The sequence below is a fragment of the Perca flavescens genome, chromosome 9 (genome assembly GCF_004354835.1).
Source record: "Perca flavescens isolate YP-PL-M2 chromosome 9, PFLA_1.0, whole genome shotgun sequence".
NCBI lineage: Eukaryota > Metazoa > Chordata > Actinopteri > Perciformes > Percidae > Perca > Perca flavescens.
In genome coordinates this window covers 27,341,054-27,355,800 of record NC_041339.1, presented here as the reverse complement: position 1 = coordinate 27,355,800, position 14,747 = coordinate 27,341,054, and the positions used below count along the sequence as shown (strand labels likewise).

At 39.4% G+C, this 14,747-nt stretch overlaps 1 protein-coding gene across 3 annotated transcripts in view; it reads left to right on the top strand.

Moving 5' to 3' along the window:
- Positions 1-14,747, top strand: part of lepr (leptin receptor) — a 45,191-nt gene that overhangs the window by 12,942 nt on the left and 17,502 nt on the right. The window contains exons 1-6 of one of the 3 annotated variants that reach the window (XM_028586851.1): positions 3,640-3,675; positions 5,114-5,171; positions 6,318-6,370; positions 9,058-9,282; positions 12,971-13,100; positions 13,673-13,863. In XM_028586851.1, the coding sequence (XP_028442652.1) occupies positions 5,158-5,171; positions 6,318-6,370; positions 9,058-9,282; positions 12,971-13,100; positions 13,673-13,863 (613 nt within the window). In that variant the 5' untranslated portion in view covers positions 3,640-3,675; positions 5,114-5,157. Of the gene's footprint in view, positions 1-3,639; positions 3,676-3,864; positions 4,353-5,113; positions 5,172-6,317; positions 6,371-9,057; positions 9,283-12,970; positions 13,101-13,672; positions 13,864-14,747 lie in introns of those variants that run through there. The other 2 variants (XM_028586849.1, XM_028586850.1) reach the window with 2 other exon arrangements.

Genomic DNA, 14,747 nt, shown 5'->3' with positions numbered 1-14,747 from the left:
CACTGTACTACTATACTTGTGAGGGCATTGTATTTCATTAATTTCCTGGAAGCTTGCCCTAACTTTAACCATAACTGCTCCATGCCTAACCTTAACCTAACCTCAGCCTGGTCGTATTTCCAACCTGTGCAGCATAATGGCTTAGTGGTCAGCACTGTTGCCACCCAGCCAGAAGATCATGGGTCTAAATCTGGCATCCATCTGTGTCCTTTGAATGCTTTCTGCCTGGGTTTCCCCCAGTTGCTTCACTCTTCTCTCACAGTCCAAAAGCATGCAGGTTAGATGAATTGGAAACTCTAAATTGTCCATAAGTGTTAAATAAAGTAGAGTGTCATTGTCCGTCTGTATACATTAGTATACTGTTATGGCCTGGCAACCTTTCCAGAGTGTCCCCTGCTTCTCAGCCACTATGCAATGTGTAAATTGGATGGATACTTCTTGAACCTAAAATCAAGTCTAGCCCTAAAATAAATGGTTAACCATGTGGGGACACAAGTTTTGTCCCCACAATGTAGTGGAGTATGGAGTATCCAATGACAGCATACCAATAAAGCAGAAAGTATAACCAAAGGTGTGGGATTGTAAATTTACACCTCAACTTAATTAGGATTCACACCTACGGACAGCCCAGCCGTTAGCTTGTCATCATAAGGGGCCATCCACACGGAAACGTTTTTTATTCTGACAATCACTGTTGCTAACACACTAGTACATGACACTTCTCTTACCTAAGGCCACAAATCTAATCTGTCTAACAGCCAGGGATTCACTGGTGTAGTTATATTACATTTAATCTAATTATTTATCACATATGTTATCACACAGTGACCACTTGTGCAGACCCCAGTTCTGGGTACACGCTTGCAGACAGCTATTGACAAAACAAGCAGCCAGATGTGTAGGGAACATTACACTGAGCCTTTTTGTATTGATCTGTGGGAGAAGAAAGAGAACTGGTAGCCTACACCATGCAAAACATTCAGACTAACAGTAGTAAACAAGCATTTGTAAAAGTAATGATTCTTTCTTGTGAAAATAAATATGCTTTGGTCAGTTTGTAGTGCTGCATACTTTGAAAGTACAACCATTGATTTTTTAATAGAGTTGTTATTTTTTACTCTTAAGAAATCGATTTAAAAAGTCTGAGCAAGCTTCATCTAGTTTATGAATCCAATGCTGTTCACAGAGTCAACACCACAAATAAATATTAAGCCTGTGGGAAAACACTGATAAGCAATTGAGCATTACCCTATTCATACTCATTTCTAAATGTCTACATTGACTCTCATCATGCAGACAATAACAAGTATTATCTGTTTTCCATTGACATGATTCATCTAAAATGCAATGTTCTCTCACCTCTGTTTACTGTATGTATGGCTATATGCGAGAAATATATGGACACCAGGCAGCATTACAGTAATAAAGCAAGTTCTTTGTTTTCAACTGGTGTGCCATAGAAATTAAAAGTTTTGGGAAAGTATATATGTGACACAAATTTCAGGCCACATCTCCAAGGAAACAAAGTAATTTACTATTCACTCTTCTATGTGGAGTTGCCTGTACAATAGTCCCACAGACATACTTTCCATTCAAATAACAAAGATTACTGACTGGACTGCCTGTTTGCATTTGGAAAAGTAGGTTGACCTACAGTAGGTGTGCCAAAGGATCCACATCTGAATGAAGACTTTTTTCCAGGACTAAAACAGTGGGCTTTTTAACAGCATTTTAAAAAAAGACAGAACAACAGAACAGAAGCCTGCAGATCACTACCCCACTAGGCTGTTTGCACCTGTGTACCCATTTTACTGCAGTCTGTTGACTACTCTTTCATAGGAAAATAAATAGAAATATTTGTATGACTGACATGTGGAACATCTGTGAGGCTGAAATGACTAATGTAAGTCTGTAGAATTCCATTTCTTTTTTTGGATGAAGAGATACAGAAAGCAGAAGGGAGTAATCAGAGGAAGACAGAGACCTTGGGGAGCTTAAAGCATCTTTGTGTTGCCAGCAGTCTACAGCTGATGGCAACTTCCAATACCATTGTAAACTGAAAGAGAAGTAAACAGCACATTTTTATTTTTTGAAACATAATTTTCCCTTTAGGAACATGTATTATTTAACAAAATACACTATGTCAAATTTCGAAGTATTGTTGGGAATCCTGGAAAATAGTGCACAATGACCTGTTTAGCTCTGTCTGATGCCATGGGAATGATAACCTAAAATAAATATGAAGGAAAATAGGGTTCTCTCATGAAGAAAGGACGGCTGAAATGTGGTAACATTTTGAACCGTGCACATGAACTCACACCTCCTACTTAGCAGCTGAATACCCACCTCAGATTCTTGAGAACAGCTGCAAACTCACTTATTTATTTATTTTAAATGCTGCTTGGGAATCATAAATCAATAAAGAAGTTGCTAGTCCAGAGATATTTGGCATATGTGCAGCGCTACATTGCTTGCTGCTCCCTTGGTGACAGCCGACAATAAAGCCAGCTAAAGGTGGGATGTTCTTGAGATACGACAAAAACTGAAGAAAAAAACAAATACATTTTTTTTTACACATTTAAATTGCCTGTAGGTTTGAATCTGTGTTTTATTGTTGCCCTGTGTTAGCCCTGTGATAAACTGGCACTAGTGTATACACTTGCCCAGTGTTTGCTGGGATAAGCTCCACCACTCTGTGACCATGCTTATAGACAGTGGATGGATGGATGGATGGGGAAATACAATTACAAGTATTCATTATGCAGTAGAATGACCTCTGTCATTGTATTATATTATATTTATATTGTTGCTGTTACATAAGCAAAGCTGAATTTAAATTTTGTGGTTGGTCAATCCTGAGCAAAAGTTAACACTGCTTGGTATTTAATCCATCACAATGCATCATAGTTACAAGAAAATAATAAGGTTTAGCCGATGTGTAGAATGTTAATCTGCAAAATAACCAGCTATAGATGTTGGATAAATGTAGCCTGATGGACTACAAGTACCACATTTCCTTCTGAAATTTAGGCAAGTGGAGCTCAGAAGGCTATTGAAACACTTAAAGTGATGGTTCGGAGTAATTTACCCTAGAGTCCTTTGCACCATGACCTCGAGCCAAACACCCCCCCAGAAGCTTTTTTCACCTGGGTCTAACATTGGTCGAGTTAGCGTAAAGTAGCGTTAGCAGCTGAATAGCTTAGCGCAGGGGCTAATGGACCCACGTTTGTATCTCGTAAATGACCCCACTAATAATGCCCGAAATGATACCAAAGGTCTACACTAGTACATATAGGTTATGCACTCATAAAACGATGGATTGGAAAGTTTGTAAGTACACCAGAAGTTTATGTACACTTGCCTGCTCTCTTCTGCTCTCTGTTGCTGCTGCTACCTGCAGTTAGATGAGTGCTTAGGGCTGTCTACAAATTACTACACCGAAAAGAGATACAACAAAAATATTTATTTATGTAATGATTAAATAAGGTAATGTCTCCAAACTTACCTCAATTATTACTTGTCTCCTGCTAGTTATATTACAGCACTTACTTTAAAAAAAAAAGTTAAATTAAAAAATATTTTTGTTGCATCTCTTTTTGGTGTTGTAATTTGTAGACGGCCCTAAGCACTCGTCTCACAGCAGCAACAACAACAGCAGAGAGCAGAAGCCAGCAGGCAAGTGTTATTTACATAAACTTCTGGTGTAGTCTATTCAGCTGCTAACGCTACTCTACGCTAACTCGCCCAATGTTAGACCCAGGTGAACAAAGCTTCTGGGGGAGTGTTTGGCTCGAGGTCATGGTGCAAAGGACCGTAGGGTAAATTACTCCGAACCATCACTTTAAGTGAAGTACACGCTCTTTAAAACTGTACTGAAGTAGGCTATATCACTTGAGTAGGTGTAGGCCTACGTCATGTGCGACCTCCACGTGTTGCTTTTGTTTTTAACCCAAACAAATGATTGTTCCAAGAAGCCTACAACTGTGTTCATCCTAAGTGTTAGGATTTCCGGATATGTTCCTGAACGCATCACGGTGGGCAGGACGCAGTTGTGTCTGTCGGAGCCTCTCCCTCCTCTCCATGCTCTCTCATCTCCAGTGTTCAGGCTCACTTCTTTACGCCGGGAGGCTTAGCGACCTTGGTCTTTTAGGAAAAAGTAACGGCGCCTGCGTGAGAGAAGTGTTCCCGTTCTGTTTGGGAAAGTCCTCATCATTGTTGTTGGTCTTTAGACTAAAAAATGGACGGTGAACTCTGACAGAAGCGTACACATCTTTTTCACTAAGGATTTTGGACGAACTCACCTGCCCGAACAAAAACTGGACACAAAACCAGAAGAAACTTCCAGGAGCGATGTAAGGACACACTCTCAGTATTACTCATTCTCACTTTAACGCTTCTAATAACCACTTAGGATGTTTTTGCGGTCGGGCTGCCAACCGTTCTCGTGACCGGGTTATCTTTCACACCGAGTCGTTGAATTACTCACCCACTGCTGTCAAGTTGAATGTGATGTTTTTTTTACCTCGGATGTATGCTCCTTTGTGTTTTTTCCTGTCATTTTTCTGTCAAACTTCTGTCATTTTATTTCTTTTTATTGTTTGGTCTTATTTGAAACAGTTTTACTCTTGTGAAGCAATTTTGTTCTATAAAAGGTGCTATGTTAAATAAACTTATTACTGCATAGGCTATTTAGCATAGACTGTAAAAATTAACGTAGGCTATCACTGATTAGATAGTAAACTACTAATTGCTTTCAACCGCTCTGCCTCTGAGTCCTGCTTTTTGAGTCCACGTTTCTGTGCACAGCTGTAGCTGAAGGGTAGAGAAAGAGATTGGGAGGTGCTCCTGTCAGTGAGAGATCTGCGTCTGAAATAGGAAGTGTCTGAGAAAGTCTTTTAATGCCGCCTCCAGAAAAATTGCCTTAATAATTCGTCTGGTTCTACCCTTGCCAAGAATTTTAAGTATTTTTCATTTAAATCCTGTTCCTAATCTTTTACCCGTATTTATTCCAATAACAGCACAGGTCTTCAGTCCTGCAGAATTGAGTTGGATTGCTTCAAATCCCTGAAAACCTTCTCTCTCTTTCTTTCTTTTTATTTCTTTCTCTCTACAGTGAGATTCACCACAGCCAAAGCCCAGCAAGGCCATTCTCATGCTATGACAACTAAAATGTAAGTATTGCCGTATGTAGATAGAGGTGGTCTTTGTGAATGTGGATGTTATTAAGTGTCAAAACAATTGCCTGAAATTGGTTTGGGGAGAAGAAAAATTACACTGGTATTGGCCAGAATCCACACATTTGCAATTCTTGCATTATAATCAGATGAAATACATAATTGAATTAATCAGAATCAGAAACAGGTTTATTACCAAGTAGGTTTTCACATACACATAATTTGACTTGGTGTTTTGATGCATAACAGTAAACATAGGGTGAGAAAAAAATAAATATTAAAATAGTCAAGAAACATAAATAACATATAAAACAATAAGAGTTGAACAGTTTTGTGCAGGAATGTTCAAAATATTTTCCAAATAATGTGCAAAAGTTCACAGTATAATGTATAGAGAATATGTGCAATTATGACCAGAGATGTAATGCATTGTGACATATGTGAAAACTGTACGTTAATGTAAAGTGTAGTGTCTATGAAGGGAGGGGGGGGTATGAGAGGGGTTTGAGTGGGGGTCCTGGGCCAGCTGCAGATTTGTGACATGAGGTTTTGGTCAGAGGGGAGTGGATCAAAGAGTTTGTGTCCAGGTTTTCTCGCTTGTTTCACAGGGGTGTGATGGTAACAAGGGAGCCACTGTTTTAGGATGAACAAAGAACCAGCCTGAACATCAGTAGACGTCACACTCTACTTGGAGCTGCGAATATGAAAAGTCGTTAATGTGAACCGTGTCTCGTGTTGCAACCCTTCACAGCAGAGCTTTATGTCCCATGATGAGTCATTACATCTGTAGAGAAGTTGCTACACCAGTTCTTTCACTGTACTTTCTGTACTGTGTCACTTTGTCAAACCTAAGTTTTCTGGCACTTGGTTGTTCACAGTGGCACACATGCATACCTCCCACTGCTCTCCCATTATACTGGTTGTGGTGTAATCATTGTCACATTTGGAGATCAGAATTCCTTTTTTTTTCTTCTAATATTATGTATCATGCAGAGCTCCTCCCATTTCCAGCTAATTCTGAATGTGTCACAGAGAGTATTCACTAGAATCGGTTTTGAACTGAAAGTAAAAGATTAAAGACATTGCTAAAAACTAACTGCTACCACTTCCCTTGATACCTGTCTTCTTCTGTGTTCTCTACAGGGTTCGCTCTGTGATGAAGGCAGTCCTGATCCACATATTCCTAGTATCCCATGGTAAGTTCCACCTTCAGCACAACAGTTTTGACATCTCAACTTGTAGGATGATCTTCAACCTTGTATTAGTTTTCTTTCTTAAAAAATATGAATGTACAGCCGTTTCACGTTTGAAGTAAACAGATAAACTCAGCTTAGAAAAGTTCCGTCTAAAAACAGTAAGTGGAACATGCAACACCTTGAGAGTTTTTACCAAGGGGTGCTATTGATTAATCTTAGCCTCTAATTTAAATTGAATGCACTGTGCTTGCCATATCAGTGTGATGTGTTTTATTAGTCATATGGATTTCGTGAGGCTTTGGTCCTAGCAGAAAAGATTCTGACAATGTAAATATGGATATAATTCTGGATGCTAAGAATGTGTACGAGAAGATTGGCGTTCTTAGATGGAGATTCATTATTTTTTAATTATTGGTCGTAGTTTAAGCTTAATTTCAGCTTGGAACTGACATTTCTGGTCACGATATGTAAGTCTATACAATCTTCAGATACACAGAACGCAGCAGCCTCATACCAGTGTTGACACTTGAGATGTATTGTGCTACAGTTGATAGATTTCCCATGTGGAGCTCATGGGGTAGGTTATCCTCTACCATTTGTCAAACCTACATGATGACTTTCACCTGAGCTAAAATCAATATCACCTCAGATGGACACTAACAAGTGTGTGCTTCTCTCATGCTCTCTTTCTGTTTTTCTGTCATTAAAGCCATCTGCCTGACTTTGAAATACAAAATTCAGGATCATGCAGGATGTCTCAGAAAGAGCCGTTGATATTGCAACAATTTTAGGGGAACAGAAACACAAATCAAAATCGCCCATAATGGCCTTCACCTAAACCTAACCTTATAGTCTTTCCCACCAATCCTGCCATTTGGTACTTTTACTCTATGAAGATTTGTTCATAAGGGGAAGTAGAGTTAATAAGTTATGATTAATTAATGATCACCTTGAGAAATGTCCTGTGACATTGTACACACATTTTTTTAATCTTGTGGGTTGTCTACTCTTCCCTTATTGCTCCGTTATAACGGAACACATTGTTTACAATGAATACATACCAGCTAGCAGCTGGAGTAAACACATCTGTATTTCACTGGAGAGGATTGACACCAGACTGTAGCTGCTGTTGTCTGAAAAACAACACAGACTCTCCTCACCAGCCTCGTGGTGCATTCCCATCCAGTGTTTTTTTTTTTGTGTCGTTAACAGGAATTTACTGGTGAAATAAGTTGTTGTTATACGTTATTGTTATAACATTTTTAATAAATAATTTAATATTTTATACATAAAAATTCTTTCAGTTCAGGCACCGTTTTAAATTACGGTGACCAGATTTCCCGGAGCTAAAACCGGGACACTTTGCACGTGACCGTAGTGCTCGTGCACGCACACGCTTTTTAACGTGAACATGTGCCAGCCCAGGTCAGACATATCCACAGACAGTAACTTCATTATTTTGATCGTAGGCTCCTCATCTAATAATAATGTTTTTTCCTGTAAAATTAACAAAAATGCAGCAACAGCCTTTTTCAGTTTAGTGTGAGATTTATGTTGAGATTTTTTCTAAAAAAAGATTCTTTGAAGTGTTATTTATTCCAATAACACCAAAATAATTAAAATGATTTATTGAAAATTTTGAGCATAACCACTTCATTTCCTGCATTCTGGTGAATTTTTATGCATACATTTCTACCTTTTTCTGAATCAATGTATACTGCAACCTGCAAATATCTGTAGCTTAGGCATCATTTAGGCTACTCCTCCTTCCTGTTTGGCGTCTTTTGGTGAGGAAGTAACCTCCTTAAATGTGCATATGACAAGTATTCACCTCAATGATACATTAATTCATTTTAATTTATAATATACCCCTGGACTGTAATATTTCAGATGTGTTTGAGCAAGATTTTGTGCACCTTCAAAATACAGTATATGTGTTCTCTGTGATTTGGAGGAGACGATGAGTCGTGATATTGAGAAAAATAAAGTTAGGTTAGTAGAGAAGAATAAAGAATAAAGTCACTATATTTCAGAAACTAATCTATACCTGCACCATATAGTCTGCTGTGCATTACAGATTAGCAGATCTCAGACCTCCTGACTGACACAGAGTCCCATTTGGGTCTCTGGTCTCTGAATGAGACAAATAGTTTAGCTAGAGAAGTAACTGAACGCTGCTCTACATCGGAGGTAGAAAACGGAAACTACAGAAATAAACGGGGCACAAATGCAACACATCTACCGCAGCATGCCCACAGCTGAGCGCGTCCATAAACCTGAAGCTGCGCTGCATTTTACAGAAAGAGTGGACACAAGCAGGTCTGCTTCAGAGCTCCGTGTGTCTGAGTCTGAACCATAGACTGGAAAACATCACGTCACAGGAACTTCAAACTAAATCATTAGCATTGCACTCCTAAACTTTTGGGGGAGATGTGTCACCTTTTTCAGCCCTTCTGAGTTTGCAGGTATGCTTTATACATAAGTAGCCTACAAAGCAGCAGCCAGTTGTTTCAATAAGAAACATTGTTTTTAGTATAGATAAAAATAGAGCAACATAATGTAATGTAACTTGTCTGGTGCAGAAAAAGAAACAAATAACTGAAAATATAAAAACACTGTGAATATTCAGTTTTTTTCCCTGTCCATGTGTCAAACCTGAGTTAACTTCTTTGTCTCTCTGTGAGCAGGTGCTCAGTATTTGGAGCCGGAGGAGGGAGCCTCTCTCTATTCACGTGCCCTGAACCTCCCGTGGCAGGATGAGCTGTGCTGTGAGTCACCTTCAGCCCACCTCACTGTGGAGGGAGACGCGCACGCACCGGAGACAAACCGCTCTGAATCAAACCTCCTACGCTATCCCCTCTGCAGCTTCAGGAGCTCGACAACCGAATCACACCCTCGTGAGCCCTCTGGCGGTATGAGTTTATTTAACACTGGTATCCAAAATGTTTCATGACAAAGAAATTATTCATTTAAAGCTATAGTGCGTAGTTTCTGTAGCCCCCATGAGGAATTCTAAGTAATGACAACAAAACTGTTGGCGCGTCCACATGATACGCCCCCACCCCCCCTGCAGTTGCTAGAAGCCAAGGAGGACACGGAGGATAAAAAAAAAAAAAATGATGGATTAATTCTTCAGAAGAGGTAATTATCTAAACTCGATTTTCTGCGCGCGAAAGTCGCCGGACGCCACAATCTTCTGATCATAGCCATACTGAGAAATACAGAGAGTGTTTTGTGGAGCTGAGAGTCTTAATTAGTTTTGTCATTTGACAATGGCTTTAATGTAACGGACGTTCATTAATATCAAAAAGTCAAGTTGCCCCTGTCCTGGTCTATAAGGGCCATGCATAAAACTACCAGAGTTAAAGTTCAATCTAATGTATTTCCAAATGCAGCAATGTGACCGTTACATACCATGCTGCGGCTACTCTGTTATTTTGGCACCTAATGAGCCGGAATATCTGGCAAATATATCGACTCGCATGCAGTGTGGCAGCTCTGCGTCTCTTCCAGTGCTTTGATTCAGGGCGTTTGTACACTTGCATAAGAGTTACGTGTCTCCTAAAAGACAATTAGAAGACAAGTTATTAAACAGGTTTTATTTATTTTTAATATTATGCATCAAGTTTGCAGGTTAGTGAGACCAACGTGTGGCAAAGTCCCGAAATCTTTAGCTCATAAATTCAAAGATTCTAATAATAATCATAATCATAATAATTTATACTTTATTACTTTATATGTAAGGAAAATTACAATTCTTGCCTGTTTGTTGAGAGACTAATGATGCATGACAACCATGTTTGCTCTATGGGATTGTTTATAGACTTGTTCCCACATACAGTATAAGACGCAAAAAAATTATTTCTACTGCACATATTTAAAAAGAAATATATTTAAACTCAACTCAACTCAACTTTATTTATAAAGCACTTTCAAAACCACAAGTGGAACCAAAGTGCTGTACATGTTAAAAGTAATGGTACAGTAACAGGCACATAGCATTCAGCTCTCGCCACCTGATTGGCAGACAAGAAGGTTGATATTAAACCCTGTGTTACATTCAATAACAAGATTTTTGTTTTGTTTCAGTTAGAGAAAGCTCATGGTTACAGTTAATAAAAATGTCATTTGTAGGTGTGTCTCTGGATGCAAACTCTGGTATCTTGTTGGTCTTGCTACAGGCCTGTTCACCATCCTGAGTGCGCCACACCTTTAATTTCTGCCTTGCTACATTTGGGGCACGCTACGTCTTGCATTAGCACTAAACATTGGCATTGGACGTACAGTAAATCATGACATCCAAACCAATATTAACATTATTCTTAGGATATGGGGCTGGCTTTACACACTGCAACTGAAGCTGTTGTTTTCTACATTTTAAAGATGTGGCACTGTGACACCTTTGACCACCCGCGATGGCATGAAACAGTGTTTTCGATGAGCGGTTGTTATGTTTGTGCTCTAGTCCACTGACGGTTCCATGCTATTCCATGCTTGTCTTCAGACAAGATGTATAGGACAAGCTTCAGTCCTTGTCTGCTGGAACATGATTATAACTTTCTGTTTACAAGAAAACATTTAAGTGATACACTTGTGATCCCATTTAGCAACAGGGTAGCTGTTTGATATGGCTGCTGCTCATTAGAACAAACCGCAGGGTTAGTGTGACAGAGCCTCGTAATTCCTCCTGCAGTGTCGTCACTGATAGAGATGCCTTTAAAATCCGCCTGACAGGCTCATTACACTTTAATGGCTCTTTAGCCTGCAGCCCTCCTCCCCGCCTCCCGTCAGGATGCCTCTTGTGCTGTCAAGTCAGTCCGGCTCAAGAGGATTGCCTTTTATCAGCACAATGGAACCAAACCAGCAGTTTCTTACCTCTTCTAATTATCAAGGAAATCATTCAGCACCACTGTTTTCAAGCAAGGAGAGAAAGTATAAAGGTTGTTGAGTTTAAAGAGAAAATGAGGGACCAATTCAAATGAGTCATAATTACAAAATGCTCTCTTGACGTTGTCAGAGTGGAGGTGAAGATGGAAGTGAGGTGATACTTAGACATGAGGGAGGTGAGGAGGATTTCTTTGTTTTCATCGATCTGTGAGGCGATGAAGAGGCGCTGTGACGCGTTCAAATCAATGGTGATTAGCTCAGACCTTCCAGCATTGTGTCTAGACAATGATGAATTAACAGAGAGGTTTAAGGCCTACGCTGTGCCTCTTGACTGCTTTATGAGGCCTTTTGACAGTCTGGAGTGTGATTCACCTTCAAGGCCCCTGGTCTGTTTGCTCATTCATGTTTGCTTGTTAGTCATACTTATTTTATGCGCATCTTTTTGTTGCTTTCAGCAGCAACAACTTCTTCAAGACAGGTGTGGGTTAACAATTGCTCAGGTCTGAGATTGAACAAAAAAATCACTTGAGCATTGAGTACACTATGTGCAGGGTCAGTCCTGCTGTGGATGAGTACGTAACATGCAGAAATTTCTGACATAAATACTAAACTTTCCACTTCATATATACGGCAATATACTTGTATACTGTATGGGAAATGATTTTGGCACACAGAGGGCATGTGTTAGGTGTGAATTGTGGTTGTAAATTTTATCCCACCAAAAAACATTTCATATCACACATTAATAGCCAAATGACACATTAGCTTTCCTGCTAAAGTTTCCTTCTTATTGAATTTACAAACATCAACACACGTCCTGTCCTGCACCTTAGTTCTCTGTCAGTTTGCAGGCTAGAAAGCTAATCAAATGCAGAACTTTAAACCACGCATAAACGGACCTGCAAATGTCACTTGGGTCTGATTGGATGCAGGTGTGTTTTTTACTTTTTCATACCACGAACAACGTGCTGTCTGCCCATGACATGTAGGCTAAAACTTTGTTTACTTTTGTGTCTTAGTCCCTACGGTGTAACACCGGCACTCTGGCAGCGTGCCAGCTGCTGTCAAGCAAACTTTCAAATTTCAGTTGAACTTGAAATGGCAATGTTTCTCTTTTTGGTCCACCACTTTGGTCCAGACTGGATGGATTTCCATGAAATTTAATAGAGACATTAGGTCTCCCTCAGGCTGAATTGTAATAAATTTGGTGACTTTAACCTTAACTTTTCCTCTAGCGCCATCATCAGATCAATTTCTTAATTTGTAACATACTTTGATGTTTGACTAAATGCCTGCAACACTGGTGACGTTCCGATCATCCTCAGCTTTATTTTGTATTTAGTGCAAATTACCAAATGTTAGCATGCTAACACGCTAAATTAAGATGATGAACATGGCAAACCACTGTGCCGTTTAAGTACAGCCTTACAGAGCCGCTTACTGTAGCATGGCTGTAGACTTTTTTATTTTTTTATAAACCCCTAACTTCACAATGAATGATTTAACAATTTATTTGGCAACTTATTTTAAAAATTGTTTTCCCCTGCCGTCCTGGTTACATTTCCAGGCCTAGGAGCCTCACCACCACATTGCTGCTTGCAGCTATAATATTTCACTGTTCCCAGAATATGAAGATAGGCTTTTTCTAAGAAGTCTTCATTTGAAGGTCAGCGCTGATCGTGCCACTAACATGCTATTCTGATTTCTCGTCAGGCACCTGTTTGGACATACTGTGCAGAATTGATGAAAATTGTGGAAATTTAACATGTGACCTTCAGTCTCTCGGTCCTCCATCCACCACCCTGGATTCTGGTCTTATGGCAGTTAGTTTACAGCGTCTGGTGTAAGTATGAAGCATCGTGTGTGTGTGTGTGTGTGTGTGTGTGTGTGTGTGTGTGTGTGTGTGTGTGTGTGTGTGTGTGTGTGTGTGTGTGTGTGTGTGTGTGTGTGTGTGTGTGTGTGTGTGTGTGTGTGTGTGTGTGTGTGTGTGTGTGTGTGTGTGTGTGTGTGTGTGTGTGTGTGTGTGTGTGTGTGTGTGTGTGTGTGTGTGTGTGTGTGTGTGTGTGTGTGTGTGTGTGTGTCACAAGCTCCAAGTTTTTATTTTAATTTGTGGGATAAAGAGACCAATTCTACACTGTTCTGAAAAGTTTGCAACAATAGCTGACAAAATGGTTTCACTTCAAGGTCCATTTATTAGATGTACTAGAGCTTTCAATCATGTCACACAATGTTCATCAGTTAAAGTTACCCAGCTGTCATTAAATTATAGATGTTCAGAGGCTTATCATCCATGCTGATGAAGATAATGTCATATTATTTTAGACATTCAATAATATTTAGGTTTGATTACATGTTTTAAATTTAGATTATATTTTGCACTCAGTGACAAAAGTATGTTTCGTATCCATTTCTCAGTTCCCAGAAAGATGACACAGAGCTGAATGATGGGAATGCTGCACCTGATAATCCTGTTGTATGTGAGGCAGTGGATTTCTTTGTGTGTTCAGTCGCTCTGGATGCTACAACAAGCTTTGTCATCATGGTAACTGTCAGCATCTCTGATGCCATTGCTCTGCCAGTTCTTCTCAGGATTCCTGCCCGACCTGGTAAGAGAGGGATTTTCTTTGTCTCATTCTTTGTTTTGTATTAGTTGGAAGTTGGAAGAATCAGTTGTGGAAAAGTTCAGAGATGTGAGTTTTCTCTACGGGCTGTAGGCGTTTCAGCTGATAATGGAATGCATCCCTAAGGAGTGGTGTGCAATCCTTGTTTTTACTTAACTGGAAAACTCTTGCTCTAGTAGCTAGAGTTATGGCTGTGCGTAGGGGTTGCATTTTGGGAAAAGATTAGTGCAAAATTAGTGCTACCTGTGCTATTGAACCTAGAGCTAGGACAGATGTAAAACTGTATGCTAAGTCGTTGACTTACTGAGAAAGGGATTTCACTTTCTAGACTTATTTTATATAAGGAGTTTATATAAAAGTTGTAAATGATGGCATTATTACATTTACAACCTGGCATCCTAAAACTTGTCCTTATCAGTTTAACATCCGTGAAGCATTAGTAAATGTTTTATGATATTAATTGTTTATTTAATAATCATAAACTCTTTATAAAGTATGCTTTATTATAAATTGGTATTGAGAAAAGTCTTAAAAATGTCTCAAGTAGTTATTCCAAAGCCCTTTGGAAAGCTGAAGTTTTTGAATGTAAAGACAAGACCTCACTTATCTGTTATTTTCTTTGGAGAATAAGGACACACTGTTTTATAGTGCATTACAGGAAGTAAGTCAGCGAAAAAGCGAGTTCCCAGCTCAATTACTGGCATTAGGGTTCTGAGAATAAATTCAGCCATGTATGAAGATGATGCTGGGCTCGTCAATGTTTAAAACCCCAAACTTTTCCAATGTCCAGCTTCAAAGTGATGCATCTGAACAGATAAGAAGAAAGAGTTTTATTCAGTTGTGATTGGCAGACGTGACTGGAATAGCTA